The sequence below is a fragment of the Equus quagga genome, chromosome 13 (assembly GCF_021613505.1).
Source record: "Equus quagga isolate Etosha38 chromosome 13, UCLA_HA_Equagga_1.0, whole genome shotgun sequence".
In the NCBI taxonomy this organism is placed as follows: Eukaryota; Metazoa; Chordata; class Mammalia; order Perissodactyla; family Equidae; genus Equus; species Equus quagga.
Genome location: NC_060279.1, coordinates 101,348,765 through 101,367,309, shown reverse-complemented (window position 1 = coordinate 101,367,309; position 18,545 = coordinate 101,348,765). Strand labels below are relative to the sequence as shown.

Below are 18,545 nucleotides of genomic sequence, written 5' to 3'. Positions count from 1 at the left end.
TGGACACCTTGGCCTATTTTCTCTCCCTCTTTCCCAGCCTGCCCAGCGGCATGGTGGACCCCCTGACCAAACTTCTCAGCCTCCTTCCAGGCCTCATTAACTCCATGGTGGACTCCATGGCCAAGCTTCTCAGCCTCCTTCCCAGCCTGGTTAACTCCATGATGGACACCTTGGCCTATTTTCTCTCCCTCTTTCCCAGCCTGCCCAGCGGCATGGTGGACCCCCTGACCAAACTTCTCAGCCTCCTTCCAGGCCTCACTGACCCCATGGTGAACTCCCTGGCCAAACCTCCCCGCCTCACTTCCCGCCTGGTTGACCCCATGATGGACCCCCTGAATCACTTTGTCTGTCTCCTTCCCAACCTGTCCAGCAGCGTGGTTGGCCCCATGGGCAAACTTCTCTGCTTCCTTTCCTGCTTGTCCGACGCCATTGTTGATCCCATGGGCTACCTTGTCCAAGCCGTGGTTGAGCCCCTGGATGCCCTTGTCCAGCTCCTTGCCAGCCTGGCTCCCCATGTTGCTAAGTCCATTAAAAACTTTCTCCACTTCCCTTCCGGCTTGAGTGATTCCATTATTGATGCCTTCCAGGGCCTTGCCCACCTCTCTCTCTGCATTGCTCAGCCCTCGGTTGATTCCTTCAATGACCTTCTCAAACGGATCATTATTGGCTGCCCATCCAGGCAAGGCCCCCAATAGCAGTAGGAGGGAGCAGGAGCTGACCAAACTGGCAAGCCGCATATTGTTGGCAGGGCAGGGAGGACACAGAGAGGAGCCAGGGAAGCAGAGCTGCTATTTATCCTCCGCCTCCCTCCCTCTTCTCCACCCCTCATGACTCAATTACCCCTGTGAGGCACTGACTTGGTCCCTAGTCGGGGAGGTATTTCCCAGGGAGATTTGGGGTTGAGCAATGAAAAGGAGGAGGAAGAGATGGTGAGTCATGAATGGAGAAGACTTACATGGTATCTCTGCTCTTTGCCCAGCTTGGGCCCTCCACCCTGGAGCCCAAATGTCTGCCCTTCTATCCATCTCCTCTTTTCATTCCTCATCCACTCTCCAGGCCTCCTCTCTCCCAGCCCCACTTTCAATCACTCCCATCCCTGGGACCCAGGCCTTGTTCTTCAGCATCTTCACTCCTCTCAGAGCATCTGGGGATCCAGCTTCCCCAGCAGTGAGAGTCTGTAAAGAGGGGAGGTGCAGTCAGCGGGAGGGGATCACTCTCGGGGAGTTGAGGGAGTCATCAGACCTTGTTCTTATGCTTCTTGTTGACCGCCTCCCCCCAACTTACTATGCGCCGGCCACACAGGCCTTCTCCTTGGTCCTCAAACACACCAAGCTCATTCCTGCCTCATGGCCTTTGACTTGCTGTCCTCTGCCTGGAATGCAGAACTCGAATCTTCACATGGTGCGTTCCTCCTCATTCTGTTCTTGGCTCAGATGTCACCTCCTCAAAAAACCTTCCCTGGCCGTCCCCCAGTTATATCCTGTAATATCATCCTGTTGTTTTCATAGCACTTACCACAATCCCAAATTATCTTTTTTATTGTCTGTCTCACCTACTAGATTGTAAACTTCCAGAAGACAGGGCCTTCGCCTGTGTTGGTCACTGTTATATCCCTAGCTTCTAAACATTGCCTGGGGCTCAGTAAATATTTATAGATTGAATAAAGGATGGACTAGAAGAAGCCAAGGGAGGAGAGGACAGGCCTGAGCCTGAGTCTCCTGGGTGCTGGAGGGAAGGGCGCCTGGGTCTCCAGAGCAGCCTAGGGTCCCTTGGGGAGGGTGGCAGATTCTAGGGCTAGGATCACATCCTCATCACAGAATCCTGGCCTCCTGCCTCCCAGCCCCCGGGCAAGGGCAGGGGGCTGATTGCCATGAGCTGGGACAGGACGCAGTGTCTCCTGAAAAGCCGGTTGAGGCAGCCACGGGGAGGGGCCAAAGATCAGGGGCAGCAGGAGACTGTCAGCCGGAGTCTGGGCTGGGGGCCAGGAGCTCACCCTTCCTGCCCTCCTCCCCCTCGTGCCTCCTAGGTTCCAACCTGAGACCCTAGGTGTGACATAGTGACACGGGTTGGAGGGGGAAACAGCGGTCAGTTTGGCCTGGGTGTGAAGAGGGGCATCATGAGGAAGGGCAGGTGGTGGTTGGTAGGTCTGAGGCAGCACCCCTACCTGGAGCAGGTTCAGAGGGAGGTGGAGACCAGAAGAATGAGAGCCAGTGGGTGGGTTCAGTTGTGCAGGGATGAAAGATATTTGGGTTTTGGTGCCAAGGGGAGAGACTAAAAGATGGAGTGGAGGTGGGATTTCTGGTGGGAGGGCCATGCAGGAAGGAATGTGAGCAAGTGGGGGTGGCAGAGGTATGTTTGTGGGTGTCCAGGCGTGGTGAGAATCTGCACAAGTTATCAGGCTTTGCTCAAACAAGGGCAACAGGCCCACTCCCCTTGCAGGACCCAGCATTCCACCCCAGATCCTGGACACTGGGCTGCAGCCAGGCCCAGAGACCCAGGAGCTTCTGCCTGCTCTAGGGTCTGCCTAGGGAGGGTGACTAATTGAGCTCCAAGCTTGAGCTCATCAAATCTCTTTCCCAGTTTCACGCTCCAGGGACAGAGCAATCTCTGGGCAACCTCGGGTGTGGCTTTTGTGCCCTTGTGCAGTGCCTAAATGAGGGAGCTTCCCATGCCCAATTGCGGGGTGGGGAAGGGTGGGGGCTGAGCTTCAGAACCCTAATCTGCCCCAAGATTGCAAGGTGGCTTTCTGTTTTTGAAATGTGCTCCACTTCTCTCTTCCACCCCTCTCTGTCCCATCCGACTATCTTCCGTCTGCCTCGGGCCTTCTCCCCATTCCCCCCATTTCCCATTTGCCACTGTTTGACTCAGGGCTTTGGCATCTGGCTCCATAAGTGAGCCTGGCCTGGAGCTGTTGTCCTTTCCTTGCATCCTCTGCTGATTGTGGTAAGGTGGCTGTGCCGGTTCCCTAGAGTGAGCGGGGGAGGTTTCAGTGGCCGAGCCATCACAGCGACCTAAGGACACACAGTGTGCTTGCCCATCTGCAGGCCTCAGAGCACGTGCCGGCCCAGAGCCTCTCACCCAGGAGCTGCCGCTGGGCTGCCCAGCCCCGGTGGAGATCCACACGGTTCCTGGAGACTGGCACGCATTCCCGAGGCTCGGCAGATCTCGCCCGTGAAATCGTCTGAATCTGAATTGGCCTTTGCGAGGACAAATCTTCACTCATGGCTTCCTTTCTTGTTACTGGCCTACTCAGATTCGCCATTTCTTTTTGCACCAGTTTTGATCCTTTATATTTTCTAGGAAAATTTTTAATTGCATCTAGCTTTTCATACCTATGATTGTAAAGTTGTACCAAATGGGCCCATTTTCAGTCCTGGTTTTATTCATGTGGTCCCTCCTCCCCTCCTTGATGGTACATGTCAAGTTTGTCTCCCTTTGTTTTATTAATATCTGTTTGCTTGGTGAACTGAGCTCCCATGGAGGTTTGGGGAAGGAAGAGGTTATGTCATTCTGCCCCTTCTTGCTTCCACGACTCCCTCTGGGCTGGTGACTCCTTCCTGGCCCTAACCCCCACATCCCCTAAATCTTGGTCACAGCTGTGTGTCACCTGGCCCTGCAGGTGAAGGTGCCTGCCTGTGAGTCACAGATGTGCAAGCAAGCCCCCACCGCCAGGGCTGTAGGGGAAGGGGGCCATCTGTCACAGCATTTGCTCTTCCCCGTTCAGTGAGAGCCTGTTTTGTGCCAGGCCCAGTTCTAGGTGCTGGAAGCCCAGTGGTGAGCAAAACAGACAGGAATGCATGCCCTGCTGGGGGCTTACAGCCCACCGGGGAGACGGTGAACAAATCCATCAAGAACTAGATCATGACAAACTACCTAAAAAGCCACAAGGAAAAAACGAGGCGCTGTGAGAGGCTAGGACTTGGAAGTCACTGTAAGATTGGGGTCAGAAGAAACCTGAGGAGGCGACATTTACTCATTCATCCTGGTATTAGTTATTGAGCAAGCACCCTCCAAGTGCCAAATATCCTTCTAGTCACTAGGACATAAAAGTGACGAAGGTGACAAGCACTCTGCCCTCCCAGAGCTTACAGGCCCGTGGGCAGAGACAACTGGCAAGAAAACAAATGAATAAAGATGAGTTTTCGAGAGAGACATATTCTGTGAGGAAACAGAAACATGGAGACTGTCACCCTAGAGAGGTGTGGCACATTGGAACATGTAACCCAGGACAGGACGTCAGACAAGGCTTCCTGGAAGATGGGTCGATTGAGGTGGGTGGAGTGTCAGCGGATGGTGACTGAGAAAGAAGAGAACTTTCGATGGGGAGTCAGGAGGGCCTCTCTGAAAGGGACATCTCAGGGAAACTAAGAGGCAGCTGAGGGAAGAGCTTCGCAGGGCTTTCCGCGCAAAAGGAGCCAGCTAGGGTAACTATGCAGAGTAGGGTCAAGGAGCAGCACGGAGCCAGTGTGCCAAGGGAGAGAGAGGAGAGAGGAAAGGGCTTTGAGGACCATCGCAAAATCTGGATTCCATTCTAGACCTCGGTGGGTGGCCTTGGAACAGCAGCACCAAAGTCACAGGCCTCGACTGGGATGGGGCCTCTGTGACGTCACTGGGCACTGTGACGTCACCGCAAACAGCTCCAGCCCCGGGAGTCCCGGCGTCCCGCATCACATCGCAGTAACACTACCGCTGGGTCTAGGGACATCTGGGCCATGAAACCTTAGGAGGCCATGTCGAAACGGGACGTCATCCTAACCAATGTCACCGTTGTGCAGCTGCTGCGACAGCCGTGCCCTGGTGAGGGGGGCGTCGGGGCGACCTCAGGGACGGGAAGAAAGGGCGGGGGGCGGGAGGAGCACCTCCAGCGCCGCACAGGGCGCTTGCAGGGTCCGAGCCCCCTTCCACGAGAGCGCGCCGTGTCTAGTGTCCTCGAGGGAGGCAGTCAAGAGGCCCTGGATGCTGCCGCCCCTTACCGGGTGGGTTACTCCATCCCAGAGCTGCTTCCCTCCCTCCCTCCAGTCTCACCCTCCTTCCCCACTCGGATTTGCTGGCCAAGTGGTTTCGATGGCGATGGTGGAAGGGACGGGGGACCCCAGCCCTCAGGGCTGGCTTTGCCCCGTTAGCGCGCAGTGGAGGGGTAGGAGCAGGGCCAGGAGCGAGGCTGGAGCCCGGTTTACGTGGGGGCATCGCTGAGGAGAGCCGCTGGTTGGTGAAGATCCTCGGTGAGCCGGGTTTCACGTGAACGGCCGCTCCTGTCGACCCGCGGGAAAGGGCTGCTTGCGGGTGGGTGAGCTTTGTCCTCCCTGTGTTGCACAAAGCGAGGAGAGGGCAGTGCCAAGCATTTCACAGGCGTGCGCTCATTGAAGCCTCACGACCACCAGGTGAGGCCACTGTATTTACTGTCCCCACTTACGGAGTGGCCAACAGAGGTAAGAGAGCGCAAACTATTTCCCCAGGTCTCAGCACGGGAATAGTGGAGTTGGGCCACTGGGCAGCCCTACCCCACCCAGCCAGAGGTGCACACACACTCCAGCCAGACGAACCTGTGTCTGCGGGAGGGCAACCCCACTCCGCGCGGCCTCGCGCCGACCGCGGCTGGGGCAGCCCGGAAGCTCCGCCCCGCGGGGGTGGGCGGGGCCGGGCGGGGCTCCGGGGCCCCGCACGCAGTGTAACGCCGGCGCCCCCGGAAGCCCCCGCCGTGCTCAGCACTATCTCTGCGCCCGCGGGCCTGGTTTCCCCTCTGAGGTGGATTGACAGCGCGCGCCTCCCGGGACTCAGAGCTGATGCACGTGAGGAGCTCAGCACCCACGCGGGGCGGCCCGGGAAATGGGCGCTCCTCTGCCCTGGCTTCACCTGCCAGGTGATGCTTCATCACTGAAGCTCCTCCGGGCTCTTCCTTCCCAGCACAACAGCTGTCCTCCAGCCCCTGTACCCCACCCCTCGAGGGGAGGGGAGCCTGGGGGAAGTGGAAAAGGAAGACCACCTGAGTTTTCTTTCGAAAGGTCTCCGACTGGGCTCAGATCCCCACTCTTAACCTAGAAGAACAAATCTCCGCCTTGAGTGAGAGTAGAAACAGAACCCCCAGGAATGCAGACATCCTTCGGGCCACCAATAACCACAAGGCCGCTGCCACCAATAAACTGACTAATACCTTTATGGACTTGACTGCTCATGGAAACACCCACTGCCCAGCCTGAGGCCACAAGGTCCGTCCGTGGCAGCCCGGAGAGGTCAGGGAGACAGACAGGCCAGCAGGTCCCGGCTCCTAGCCCACCTACCCCAAGGCGCTTTTGATTCTGGTGTCAAACACAACTCTCACCTTCATCCTCCAACCTCTCTCCGACCCCCTCCTCTCCCTTTCCACATGAATCCTCTTAGTATCAGACTTCCTCCCCACTATTAAAACCAGCAGCTACTAGGCCTTGAGCTCTCACTGTCCTCACAGCAGGCCCCAGGTGGAGGGTCAGATGTGACACCAGGAAACAGGCCAGAGAGGTTTATTAACTTGCTCAAGACCACACAGCTGGCAGGTGGCTGAGCCAGGGCTGACATCCAGGCCCGATCCCCAGCTTGAAACCCTCTGCCGGACAGGCCCCTGTCTGCTGTCCCCACCACGCGCCCCCCCCCCCCATCTGTAGCTCAGGTAGACACCTCCAAGCACAGGTGCTTTTAAACGTGGTGTGGGAGTGGAAGTGTGTGTGCGTGGAGCGGTGGAAGCTGATAAGGCATTCCATTTCTTGCATATGTTAAGATACACCTGTGTTTTCTAGACTTCTCTCGGGGTAGGAATCCCCCAGAGCGCTTGCAGGCTGTAGGATCCCCTGGCCTCAGTGGGGACCTACTGAGTCAGATTCCCCCGGGGAAGAGTCCTCCCCGTGATTCTCATCCTCAGGACAGTTTGGGGACCACTGGGCTAGATCAATTATCAGACAAGCTTGGGAAATGATCTTTGAAATACTACGTATGTGGAATGTTCCCTAGGTTCTCTCATAAGCCCCACATACATCACCTCACGTAATCCTCACAGTGATCCTCCGAGAGTACTACTATCATCTCCATTTTAGAGGAGGAAACTGAGGCACAGAGAATATCACCCCAAGCAGTTGTTAAAAATACATGCCTGCTGAGATGGATTCTCCAGGGAAGGGGCCCTGCCCTGATATTGTACCACATGCCCAGCCCCTGCTCATTCTGTGCATCAGGGAGGTTTGGGAAACTCTAGGCTAGATGGTAGGCCACCAGGGGCCAGGAGCCAGCAACAGGTCCTGAGCCTGAGCGGCAAAGCCGGTCATTCTCTCTTACTCATTGCTCCCCTCCCCCCACAGTGATCAGAGCACCGCCCCCACCGGAGCCCAGAATTGAGGCAGAGCGGGAGCCCAAACCCGAGCCCAAGCCAGTCGAGGAAGTCGTGCTTCCTCCAGCCAAGAAGGCTTCTCTGCTTCAGGAGCTGACAGTCGGCATCAATGGGTGAGTGGGCCCGTTCCTGAAGCCTTGGGACCCAGCCCCCCTCAGTTACTAACTAGGGCCTCTCCACACTCCTCTCTATCAGTGCTTTCATTCTGCCCACCCTGGAGAAACACAGGGAGAAGGCAGATAGGGCTCCCCACAGAGAGCTCACATTCCGGTGGGAAGACAACAAGAACACGACAGTTCAGTGCTGTGTTGTGAACAGTATCGAACTCAGGGGCAGAGTAAGACTGGAGAGGGCAGTGTTCCCCGGGGGGCAGGGAAGGCCTCTAGGAAGAGACACTGGAGTTGAGGCCTGAGTGACAGCTGTGCAGCAGGCAAAAGTGTGCTAAGGGCAGGCAGGAAGTCAGTGTGGCTGGTGTGGGGCAAGCAAGGGAGAGGAGGAGGGCAGTGGAAGCCCCAGAGGGCCACGGTGAGGAGTTTGTATCTGGCTTTACTGATAAGAGAGTCATGGAGGTTTTCAGGCCAAGATAATATGACCTGAAGTTCTCCAAGATCCGCCCAGCACAAGGGTAGGAATAGGGGTAGGGGATGGGTGAGCAGAGGAAACAGGGAAAGCGGTTAGGAGGCTGGAGAGGTCACCCGGGTAACAGATGACAGTGGCCCACACAGGGCTGGTTGCCTTCTTCCCAGACTGAGGAGTCCCACCCAGTCCCCTTGAGTGAGCCTCCCCTCTGTTACCACCTCCCTCCTGTCCCCTCCTCTGCCTGCTGGCTGAGGATTCTGAGGACAACCCCCAAAACACTTGTCCCTGGTCAGATTTGGACGCATCGGTCGCCTGGTGCTGCGTGCCTGCATGGAGAAGGGCGTTAAGGTGGTGGCAGTGAATGATCCCTTCATTGACCCAGAATACATGGTGAGCAGCAGGCTGGGGTGGCGGTGGGGGGCAGGATCGGGAGGGGCATGTCTGGTGGGGAGGGGCTCAGGGGAGCTCCATGGAAGACTCCCAGCTGCAAAGAGGCACCTTCACCAAGGTGGGAACTCCCTAAGGATGCTTGCTCTCCCAGTCCTGCCACCCCAAGACTATGAGCCCCTCTGTGTCTCGCAGGTGTACATGTTTAAGTACGACTCCACCCACGGCCGATACAAGGGGAATGTGGAGTTCAAGAATGGACGGCTGGTCGTGGATAAGCAGGAGATCACTGTCTTCCAGTGGTAAGGGCGGCTCTCTGATGCACACCTGCGACATACTAATGCAGGGGATGTAGAGATGACTGAAATGGGATCAGCCTCTCACGTGGGGTCCACAACCCCCCAAATTGTCTATGTGCCTGCCACCGGATACTGGTTTGGAGACAGGGTCTCAGAGAAGACCCTGAGCCCTAAAATGGTTAAGAAGTACTAATCTAGAAAGATGCTCCACTGTACTCAAGAATACTTTTTATTTAACACATATCTGCCTGCTTTCTCACAGGCATATCAGCTCAACATGTCTAAAACTCAACTCTTGCTTCTCCTTCAACCCCCAACCTATTCATCTCCCTTGCCAGGAAATGGCATCGCCATCTAGCCAACCATTCCACTCAGTTCCTACAGAGCAGCCACAGAGGCCTTTTTAAAATATCGACTGGACCTGGTTACTTCCCTACTTAAATCCTCCAGTGGCTTCCCTTCACCCCACGAATAAAATCCCAGATGCTGAGGGGATCCCCAACCACTCTGTGCCCCACCTCCTGGCCTTCCCAGGTCACCTCAGCCACACTGGCATCCCCATCCTGGGACCCTGAGCCAGCACCTCTTACACCCAGCAATGCTGACTCCTTAGTACCCACTTCACATAGTTCTCACTGGTATTAATACTCTTCCTTCATTTAGAGAGATGTTTGGAATCTGTAAGTAAAAAGCAGTAACAGATGTTTAATGAGCTTCAAATACAAACATTTTCAGGATATCAAAACAAAAACTTATAAAATAGGAAACAGCACACCTACTTTATCTTTCAAATATAATTAGCCACTGCTGGCCCCATGGCCGCCTCACACTTTTGCACACACTTGCATGTGCATGCTCACAAGCCTTCCCAGCAGGTCCTCTCGGCCCAGCCCCTTTTATTTGTTGGGAGTGGGCTGAGTGACAACGAGGGCAGGGGTCTGGTGGTGAGGTGGTCAGGGTGAGCTCAGGGAGGGGCAGGATGGGTGGAGCGGGAGACCGGAGAGTGGGTGAGACGGGAGAAGCTCCTTGACCCAAGTTTGGAATCATGACACCACAAACAATTCCAGCAGAGAAGTCATCACTGAGACAGACCGTGTCCTTTCCTTCCTCAGCCTGGCCACCATCATTCCTGCCTGTTGGACCATTCTCCCCCCTCCCCTGTCCCCATACAGCTGTCCCTCAATGTGTGGTGCCACTCAGGTGCTGCCTTCTCTGGTGACCCCGTCTTGCTTTCCATCACTGCACCGTGGGCATTCTCCAGGGCTCGGCACAAGCCACGCTGCTTGTGTGTGGACCTTAACCTGCTCCACCTTCCAAGCTGGGCACCTTGGGCAAGGGAAGGACTTCCCCGAGCCTCAGTTTCCTAGGGCATCTGGTGGGAATGCTGGTCATACCCACCCTCATTGCAGGCAGGCCCTGTTGGTTTGTGTCACCGTCATTGCTTTGGCACTCGCAGGCACAGGCGCAGGCCTGGCTCTGAGTAGACTCAGCACTTCCTTGAAGAAGGAGTGGACGGAATCCTCAAAACAGCCCTCTGGGCAGGAGGGCAGGGCCCACAACAGCCTGGAGAAGGGGCTGGGGTCTCCTGGGGTGCCAACTCTTTGCCCCATGCCAGCTGAGCAGTTGTTGTGGAGGTGTTTGTTGAAGTGCCCCTCCAGCGTGGAAGGCAGGAAACGGGGGGCATCAGGGAAGAGCTGGTTAAGCCAGATGATAAGTGTGCCCTTGACAGAGCAGATGTTGGGGGACAAAGAAGCATGTGTGGTGGCCGAGGGAGAAAAGGGGCAGCTGCTCATTCATTCATTCATTCTGGCAGTGCGGCTAGGAGTGCAAGTCCTAGGCCAGCTGGCCTGTGATCCCAGCCAGCTCTGCCTTCTCCTCCATCCCCTCTGCCCTGACGCTGGCTCCTCTGGAAAATGCCAGTAATAAAAACAGCCCTTACCCTCAGGCCAGGAGGGCTGAGTTCAGTGCAGAAAAAGCACTGAGCATGGGCACCTGGCAGGTGTTTAGTAAACGTGTGTAGAATGGCTAATAAAACAAATCCCCACAAACCTCGATCAAACCCCTCTGCGGGGAACAGGCTCAATGGCCAGCCCTGCTGCCACAGAGTGGCCTAGAAGATGAGACAGATGCTAACAAATGATCACAGAAGCAAACACTGCGCTTGTGATAAACCTTGTGAGGGAAAGACTAGTATGTGGTTTATTAATTTACAGCTTGTTTGTTGAAGGCAAGTAGAAGACAGCAATACTAGATGTTTAATATGTTTCAAATCCAAACATTTGATCAAGTATCAAGTAAAAATGTAAATTTACAAAAAGGAAACAGAAAATCTCCTTCACCTTCCCAGCGTACACCGCTAGCCCCTGCTGGCCGCAGGGCTGCCCCAGACTTCAGTCCTCCCCCCGGAACTGCTCTCTCAAGGGAGCGTCTTCCCCAGGGACTTGCCCGGCCTCTGGCAGCAGGCTCCCTGTTGGAGGAACTGAGTAGTAAAGATAAGAGGGACTGGGAGGGCCGTGGTGAGGTGGCCAGGGCTGCAGACCAGAAGCAGCGGGGCAAGCCCTGCCCTCCTGGGGTCCATGTTCTGGGAAGTATACAAACCGAGGGCCTGACCTGGCTGGGAGGAGTCAGGGATGGTCCCCCTGGGAGGGCTGAGGCCTAAGTTGGGGAGGTGGCAGCTTGTACCCAAGTATGGCAGGGGTGGTACAGTCAAGAAGTGGCCCACAAGGCGGGTTAGTGCTGAGGCAAGACCAGCGGGGTGGAATCCATCTGGGGCAGCCAAGTGTGCGTGGGGTGAAGGGACCGATGGTTGCAGGCCAGGCAGGAAGGTGTCTGGTCAGCCTTTGGAAAGGCAAAAGCGGTGGACTCTGAGGGCAAGGCCATGTTGGGGAGAGACTGACTCGGTGCTGCCACCCCTCCCCAGCAAGCAGCCCAGAGAAATCCCCTGGAGGTCCGTCGGGAGCCCTTTTGTGGTGGAGGCCACAGGCGCGTACCTGTCCCTAGAGGAAACTTCGGTAAGCAGGGGAGAGGGGCCCAGGGCTGGCTGGGGTGGCAGTGGCACTCAAAGCACCTCAGGACACCTGTGCTCCTCCCCTAGAGCCACATCGAGGCAGGCGCCCCACGTGTGGTCATCTGCGCACCCTCACCAGACGCACCCATGTTCGTCATGGGGGTGAACGAAAAGGACTATAACCCCGGCTCCATGAAAATTGTCAGGTACCGGCAGCAACATCCTGAAGTGTGTGGGTGGTGCCCAGAGGACACACCAGCCTGTGGTGGGGCGGGATCAGACTCACCCTCCCCGCCCCCACTCCCAGTGGACCCCTGGTGCTTCTTGCACATGGATCTGCTTCCCCTCCCCCAAGCCTTAGCCATCAGGTTAATGTTACCCTAAAACTATTTGTTAGACATGCACCACCTCTGGAGAATGTGCTCGGGGAGCTTCCGACCTCTGGTGCCTCCTCAGTCTGAAGGCATCCCCAGTGATCCCCTCTCCTCCCATCCTGACTTCTCACAAAGCCAGGCCTGTGTACATACCCCAAAAGACAGGTGAGGGTGGAGGGCTGGCTCTGCGACTCACCTCACACAGCCCTGCCCCGCCGGGCCCTTGCAGCAATGCCTCCTGCACCACCAACTGCCTGGCCCCCCTCGCCAAGGTCATCCATGAGCGATTTGGGATCGTGGAAGGGCTGATGGTGAGTAGGGGAGAGGGGTCAGGAGGGATGGCAGGGAAACTCTCTCTTGTTCTCAGGACTTGCTTAGTGTGTGGACTGAATAGGGAGAGACTGGTTTCAGGAGAGGCCCATCAGTGGTGAAGTGTTTTAAAACACTGTGCAATTCACAGACAAGGCTGGACCATGCCTACATGTGCCCCTCTAGGGTCTGTGGTGGTAGCCCCACCACCTGCCATACCTGAGAAAGAGGCCAGGGAGCTTAGGAGCGAGAAGGCCTTACCTCAGCCCTCTTCTTCCCAAAGACCACCGTCCACTCCTACACTGCCACCCAGAAGACTGTGGATGGGCCATCAAAGAAGGCCTGGAGAGACGGACGGGGCGCCCACCAGAATATCATCCCAGCTTCCACAGGGGCTGCCAAGGCCGTGGGCAAAGTCATCCCAAGCCTCAAAGGGTATGACAGCAGGAGGATGTAACCAGGGTGGGGGACCTACCCCAGGAGGACTAGACTGGCCCCCAATCCTTGAGGGGTCTACTGAGGGGAAAGCAGAGGCAAGGGGGGATAGATGGAAAAGTCTCCGGGCTCTAACTCCCAGCCCTGATGTGGGACACTCTAGGAAGCTGACAGGAATGGCGTTCCGGGTGCCAACCCCAGACGTGTCTGTTGTGGACCTGACCTGCCGCCTAGCCCAGCCTGCCCCATACTCAGCCATCAAGGAGGCCATAAAAGCAGCAGCCAAGGGGCCCCTAGCTGGCATCCTTGCCTACACCGAGGATGAGGTAGGGGCTGAGGAGAGGGGACCCTGGGAGGAGCCCTCTGGGGAGGCAGTGTGCTTTTCCACTTGCTAAGAAGCTGCTCACAATGTATCAAGATAGGAACTGCAAGACTGGGAAGGTCAGATCTGCCTGCCTCAGGCTCTTTGCACTTGCTGCTCCTTTGGTCGGGAAAGCTCTTCCCCCTGGTGGCCACACAGTCTGCTCTCACCTCTTCCAGTCTCTACTTCCACCTCTCTCAGCAAACTGTTCATTTTGTGCTCCTTTAGCTGTGGACCCTGCTAGCATGTGTGCTCCAAGAAAGCAGGGACCTGGGGACCATCTTTCAACTTCCATAGCTCCAGCTGGCTTCCCAGGGCCTTGCACATAGCAGGTGCTCAAAATATGCTTAGTGAACACGACAATGGCTCCCATTTTTCAACACTTCCTTGGGGCAGGCCATGGCCAGGTGCCTTCCCTGTGAGAAATGGATGTCACTGTCCCTTTGCTCCCAGTAGTGCTACCTCTGTCCTTTAGCTCCTGCAGGCCCACCCTCACACAGCCACCAGGATTTCTCACTGTAATGAGATCAGATCACATCTCCCCCACTGCCCTGCTGGCCTTCCACCACACCAGGGCCAAACCCTCAGGGCCTCTGTGCCAAAGGTCCTTCCACCTCAGGCACTGCTCAGGGCTGACTTGGCCAGATCCTCCTAGTCATCCAGACCCAGCCTCCTGCCTCCCTCGGAGAGGGCCTGTGTGCTGGCCCACTCCAAGTGCCTGCATTCTTCCCGGGAAGTGATGTTTCCTGCGGCAGCATCCGGAGGGTTTGCCATCTGTGTCCTTTGGCCTGCACCCCCCACCCCACCCAAGGCAAAGCCCCCATGTGCCTTCCTCGCCTCCAGAACCTAGACAGAGCAAGGCCCCATGAGATACAGTAGATGAGGGATGGACAGTGTGCCTGAGAGTCGGAGCCTGCGCTCCTGAAGGTCTCTGTTCTGTGACCCACACTTATCTTTGACCTTCTGACGTCCAGGTCGTCTCCACGGACTTTCTCGGTGACCCCCACTCGTCCATCTTCGATGCTAACGCCAGCATCGCGCTCAACGACAACTTCGTGAAGCTCATTTCCTGGTACGGGGGAGGGGATCGGAGAATGTGGGGGAGACTGAGCTGACAGGGAGGATGCCCCTGACCCCCTTCCTGACTCCCCAGGTACGACAACGAATATGGCTACAGTCACCGGGTGGTGGACCTCCTCCGCTACATGTTCAGCCGGGACAAGTGAAGCGGGACAACCCCTCTCCCGATCCCCTGTGCTCCCGAGCCAGAACCCGTATCCCCCGTCCCGGCGCACGGCTCCCGGGGAAGTGGGCGCCCACGCGAGGGGCCCCGCCTCTGGTCCAGCGGTGAAATAAAAATCCGGAGTGCTCAAGCCTGCGCCGCGTGTTTGTGCGCCGCTCCCGGCAGGGTCCCATCCTGCTCCAGGCCGGCCCGCGCCCTGCGGCCGGAGGCCCCACTGCGAGACGGCCCGGTGCAGGTACGCGCCGCGCAAGCTCCCACTGCCCGTCCGGGCGCCGCCGTCGCGCTCTGCGTGACGTCACCGCGCCGGCGCCGGCCGGCTCGCTCCCAGAAGGCCGCGCGGCCCGCGGCTGAGGGGGCGCCGGGCCGGCAGAGGAGAGCGCGGTCCGGCGGGCCGGGCGGCCGGCGCCATGACCCTATTCCACTTCGGGAACTGCTTCGCCCTGGCCTACTTTCCCTACTTCATCACCTACAAGTGCAGCGGCCTGTGAGTGTGGGGCGGCCGCGGGGCGGGGGGCGCGGGCCCGGGCCAGCCCTCACCGCCCGCTCCTGCAGGTCCGAGTACAACGCCTTCTGGAAGTGCGTCCAGGCCGGGGTCACCTACCTCTTCGTGCAGCTGTGCAAGGTGAGCGCGCGGGACCCACGTTCCGCCCGCGCCCGGCTCCCCGGGTGACGCCCCAGAAGCCCACGGAAGGCGGACTTTGCAAGGGGCGGGACCTGAGGCGAGGTCTGCAAGCACTTTTGCATAGCACTTTCAGTGAAACGGGGAAAACTGCGTTGTATGGTTAAGAGGGTACTAGGTACGTTAAGAGCCGCTAATGAAGTCCCAGGGTGCCCGCGGTGCTGCTCACACTGCACTGGTAGGCAGCTCCTGCACCTCCAGGCCTGACCCCGGCCCCCTGTGATCACCAGAGCCCAGATTTCCAGGGCCCTACCCTGTATCTCCCCTGGCCCTGTCGTCTTGCCCCCAGAACCCCAATGCCCTGCCCTTCACAAGCACACTAACATCCCACAAAGACCACGTGGTTGATCCCCCTTACCTGGAGGTGGCCTCTCTGTTCTGTGTTCTCAGATGCTGTTCTTGGCCACTTTCTTTCCCACCTGGGAAGGCGGCATCTATGACTTCATTGGGGTGAGTGGGGCAAGGGAGGGGGATAGTGCAGGAGTGGGGCCCCCTGGCACCTGTGCTTACTCAAGCCTCACCCTGACCCGCAGGAGTTCATGAAGGCCAGCGTGGACGTGGCAGACCTGATAGGCCTAAACCTTGTCATGTCCCGGAATGCCGGCAAGGGGGAGTACAAGATCATGGTTGCTGCCCTGGGCTGGGCCACCGCCGAGCTCATTATGTCCCGGTGTGTGCAGCAGCCTGGAGCCCAGATTCCAGAGAAAGGACACCTGGGTTCCAGGGGTTGCTGGAGGGCGGGGGTTAAGAGTCTGGGTGCTGGGGGTGTCTTGGTGCTGGAGAATCCCTCCGTTTGCCTTCCTCAGCTGCATCCCCCTCTGGGTTGGAGCCCGGGGCATTGAGTTTGACTGGAAATACATCCAGATGAGCATTGACTCCAACATCAGTCTGGTAGGCAGTCCTGCTCTCCCACACGTGCCTTTTCGCTGGTGGCTGTACTCCGGCCCTGACTTCCTCCCTCCCTCCAGGTCCATTACATCGTTGCGTCTGCCCAGGTCTGGATGATAACACGCTACGACCTGTACCACACTTTCCGGCCGGCAGTCCTCCTGCTCATGTTCCTTAGCGTCTACAAGGCCTTTGTCATGGAGTGAGCTGGGTGGGGTTTGAGACTGGGTCCAAATGGGGGTGGGTTATCTGTTCTCCTTCCCTCATTGTGATGTTTCCCCACAGGACCTTCGTCCACATCTGTTCCCTGGGCAGCTGGACAGCACTGCTGGCCCGAGCGGTGGTGACAGGGCTGCTGGCCCTCAGCACCCTGGCCCTGTATGTTGCTGTTGTCAACGTGCACTCCTAGGCTTGGTGTCCCAGGCATGCACATACCTTTCCCCTGTCTCCAGGTTTCAGTGAAGTAAACAACGTTTGGAAAGTTGTTTCAACTTCCATCTCTCTCTGGCGCTGTCTCATGCTCACCTGGGTCCCAGAGGCTCTCGTGGCTGTGGAGCCAGGTAGATGAACTGGGAAACTAGGCAGCACTGACTAGCCCTGTGTTCCTGGAGCGGTTCTTTGGCTCCTTGTTTTCCCAGGATAGACCGAGGGCTTGAAGTTGATTGTCTTTGAGTAGTGGCAGAGACCAGGGCCCTCAAGGAACGGGTGATGGAGGGGAGCTAGAATCCAGGACACGGTTCTTGCGGGCTTCTCCTCACAGCCTTAACCTGGCCCTCTCCCACATGGCTCTTCCCTGGCTGGTCACCTCCCATGCTCCCGGCCCTAATCTCGCCCTCTGATCCATCCTTCATATGGCAGCCAAGGAGACCTGTCTGAAACCCCAGTCTCACTAGTTCACCCTCCCTGCTCACACCCATCTCAGGCTCTCCGTTGCACACTGAATAGTCCAACCACTTGACCCTTGGGTTTGCCCTCGGAGGCAGACTTTGGTGATTCTGAGTTCCTCAGATCAGATCCTGGCCTGAGTGTTCTCAGGGCAGAGTACAGAAACAGCTTCAGCCAATGGCAGAGCAGAGCCCACCAGCTTGGCTGTTGTCCTGGCTGCCACCCTCCACCTCAGCCCTCCCCTAGTCTAGTGGGGCTGGTTCCCTGCCCCATGCCCTTCCCCTCCCTGAGAGGGATGTGTCAGAAGCCAGGGTTTAAATGTCACACTTAAGCTCCACCTTGATGCAAATTCTGCCCACCCAGGAAGGTGTTACCCCACCCTGGTGTTCCCAGTGGGCTCCTCCAGGCTGTGGGATAGGGCATCTGTCCCTCCCTCCACCCAGTTGTCAAGGTCCCGCCATAATGTTGTTTAATCCTGGACCTAGGAAAGCACTGAGCACAGCTCTGCTGTGAGTCTTGGTGTTTTCAGAAGGACCCTTGACCCTCAGACGGGGCAGCCACCATCTAGCCTGCCCGCCCCCTCGTTGTCCCTTGTCAAGACAGGGTCCACAGGTGTGTTGGGGGAAAGTTGGGGGGACAAGTGATTGACTGGTCACCCTGACGTTGATGTGAGGAGGGAGTAGACAGGGCACTCCCCCAGCCCGACTGGCTGGATCTGTAATGGGATCACTTCTTCCCACACCTCCATCCCACACCCCACGTAGGCCTTGACAAGTACTGGGACAAGTGAAGGTTGCAGAAATGACTATTCAACAGCTATTTGCTCAGTGGGGTCTCTGAGCCAGGCCCCCTCCTGGTGGCCAACTATCTGTGAAACAGTCCCAGCTTTCATGGGGCTCAGAGAGACCAGAGTGGTTGGGGCTGAAGTAGGGGTAGGACAGGCCAGAGGGATCTGGGCTGTGATGGGTGAAGCCGGGTTGGAGTGGTAGGGTGATGAGCTAGACCACAGTGGTCAGCACTGTGATGGGGAAACAAGTGGCTGAGGGGGCCCAGAGGAGCCCTCTGACCCAGCTGGGGTTGGGATAGCCTTTCTGGAAGAGAAGCTCTGTGAGCTGAGATTCAAGGGTGAGTTAGTAGGGCAAAGAAGAGAAAAGCAGATGTCAAGGCTTGTGTAAAGGCTCTGAGGTCAGAGAGATCCTGGCCTGTCCAAGAAAACATAAGAACTGGTTGGAACAATTTGAGGGGGCTTGTGAGACTTCAGAAGTCAGCAGGGGTCAGATCACAGAATGCTCTGAAGGCTGGGCTGGGAAAATGACTAGGGGCAGTGGGGAACCATGGAGAGTTCTAGGCAGAGGAATGACAGGGTCAGACTTGGCTCTAGGAAGATCTCCATGGCTCTTGTATGGATGGGGAGACTCAGGCCAGAAGCCCAGGTCTGGACAAGGGCAGGGCTGATGGGCAGAAGCAGAGTAGAGAAGTGGTGACCAGTGGGCTGTTTTTCTTTTGAGGGGTTGGGGGACAGGCTGTGGGGAGGTGGCGGGTGCGTAAGGACTAAGGAAAGAGTGAAGGAGTCCAGGGTAACTCAAGTTTGGGCTTGTAAACCCCCCGAGGGCCCACCACGTTTCCCAAGGAGAAGGAAACACATGGGACAGTGGATGGCAGCGGGTTCAGAGGAGGATGCAGAGGCCAGCGTGGGTCCCCTCGGACATGTTGAGGGGGCTGGAGACAGATGTAGGTGTCGCTGC

At 57.3% G+C, this 18,545-nt stretch overlaps 3 protein-coding genes across 5 annotated transcripts in view; 2 read left to right on the top strand and 1 right to left on the bottom strand.

Moving 5' to 3' along the window:
- The window catches only part of SBSN (suprabasin), a 4,393-nt gene extending 3,616 nt beyond the window's left edge, over positions 1-777 (bottom strand). For 2 of the 3 annotated variants that reach the window (XM_046681208.1, XM_046681209.1), the window contains exon 1: positions 3-777. In XM_046681208.1, the coding sequence (XP_046537164.1) occupies positions 3-737 (735 nt within the window). In that variant the 5' untranslated portion in view covers positions 738-777. The other variant, XM_046681207.1, reaches the window with a different exon arrangement.
- Positions 778-5,815: 5,038 nt separating this feature from the next.
- On the top strand, positions 5,816-14,681 carry GAPDHS (glyceraldehyde-3-phosphate dehydrogenase, spermatogenic). Its single transcript, XM_046681270.1, has 11 exons — positions 5,816-5,860; positions 7,326-7,467; positions 8,227-8,323; positions 8,516-8,622; positions 11,540-11,630; positions 11,714-11,832; positions 12,230-12,311; positions 12,593-12,744; positions 12,908-13,070; positions 14,080-14,177; positions 14,259-14,681. Exons 1-11 carry the CDS (start codon positions 5,827-5,829, stop codon positions 14,329-14,331), a joined length of 1,158 nt encoding a protein of 385 aa, XP_046537226.1. The 5' UTR covers positions 5,816-5,826; the 3' UTR covers positions 14,332-14,681.
- TMEM147 (transmembrane protein 147) lies at positions 14,676-16,399 on the top strand. Its single transcript, XM_046681305.1, has 7 exons — positions 14,676-14,832; positions 14,901-14,970; positions 15,418-15,477; positions 15,561-15,697; positions 15,834-15,918; positions 15,996-16,117; positions 16,201-16,399. Exons 1-7 carry the CDS (start codon positions 14,756-14,758, stop codon positions 16,322-16,324), a joined length of 675 nt encoding a protein of 224 aa, XP_046537261.1. The 5' UTR covers positions 14,676-14,755; the 3' UTR covers positions 16,325-16,399.
- Positions 16,400-18,545: the final 2,146 nt, after the last annotated feature.

Bases quoted from the DNA above. Each gene is read 5' to 3' on its own strand.
- GAPDHS (XM_046681270.1), top strand. From the start codon at position 5,827: ATGGGCGCTCCTCTGCCCTGGCTTCACCTGCCAG. The intron at 7,468-8,226 runs GTGAGTGGGCCC...GTCCCTGGTCAG, and splicing joins CTGACAGTCGGCATCAATGG to ATTTGGACGCATCGGTCGCC. The intron at 14,178-14,258 runs GTACGGGGGAGG...CTGACTCCCCAG, and splicing joins TTCGTGAAGCTCATTTCCTG to GTACGACAACGAATATGGCT.
- TMEM147 (XM_046681305.1), top strand. From the start codon at position 14,756: ATGACCCTATTCCACTTCGGGAACTGCTTCGCCCTGGCCTACTTTCCC. The intron at 14,971-15,417 runs GTGAGCGCGCGG...CTGTGTTCTCAG, and splicing joins TCTTCGTGCAGCTGTGCAAG to ATGCTGTTCTTGGCCACTTT. The intron at 16,118-16,200 runs GTGAGCTGGGTG...GTTTCCCCACAG, and splicing joins TACAAGGCCTTTGTCATGGA to GACCTTCGTCCACATCTGTT.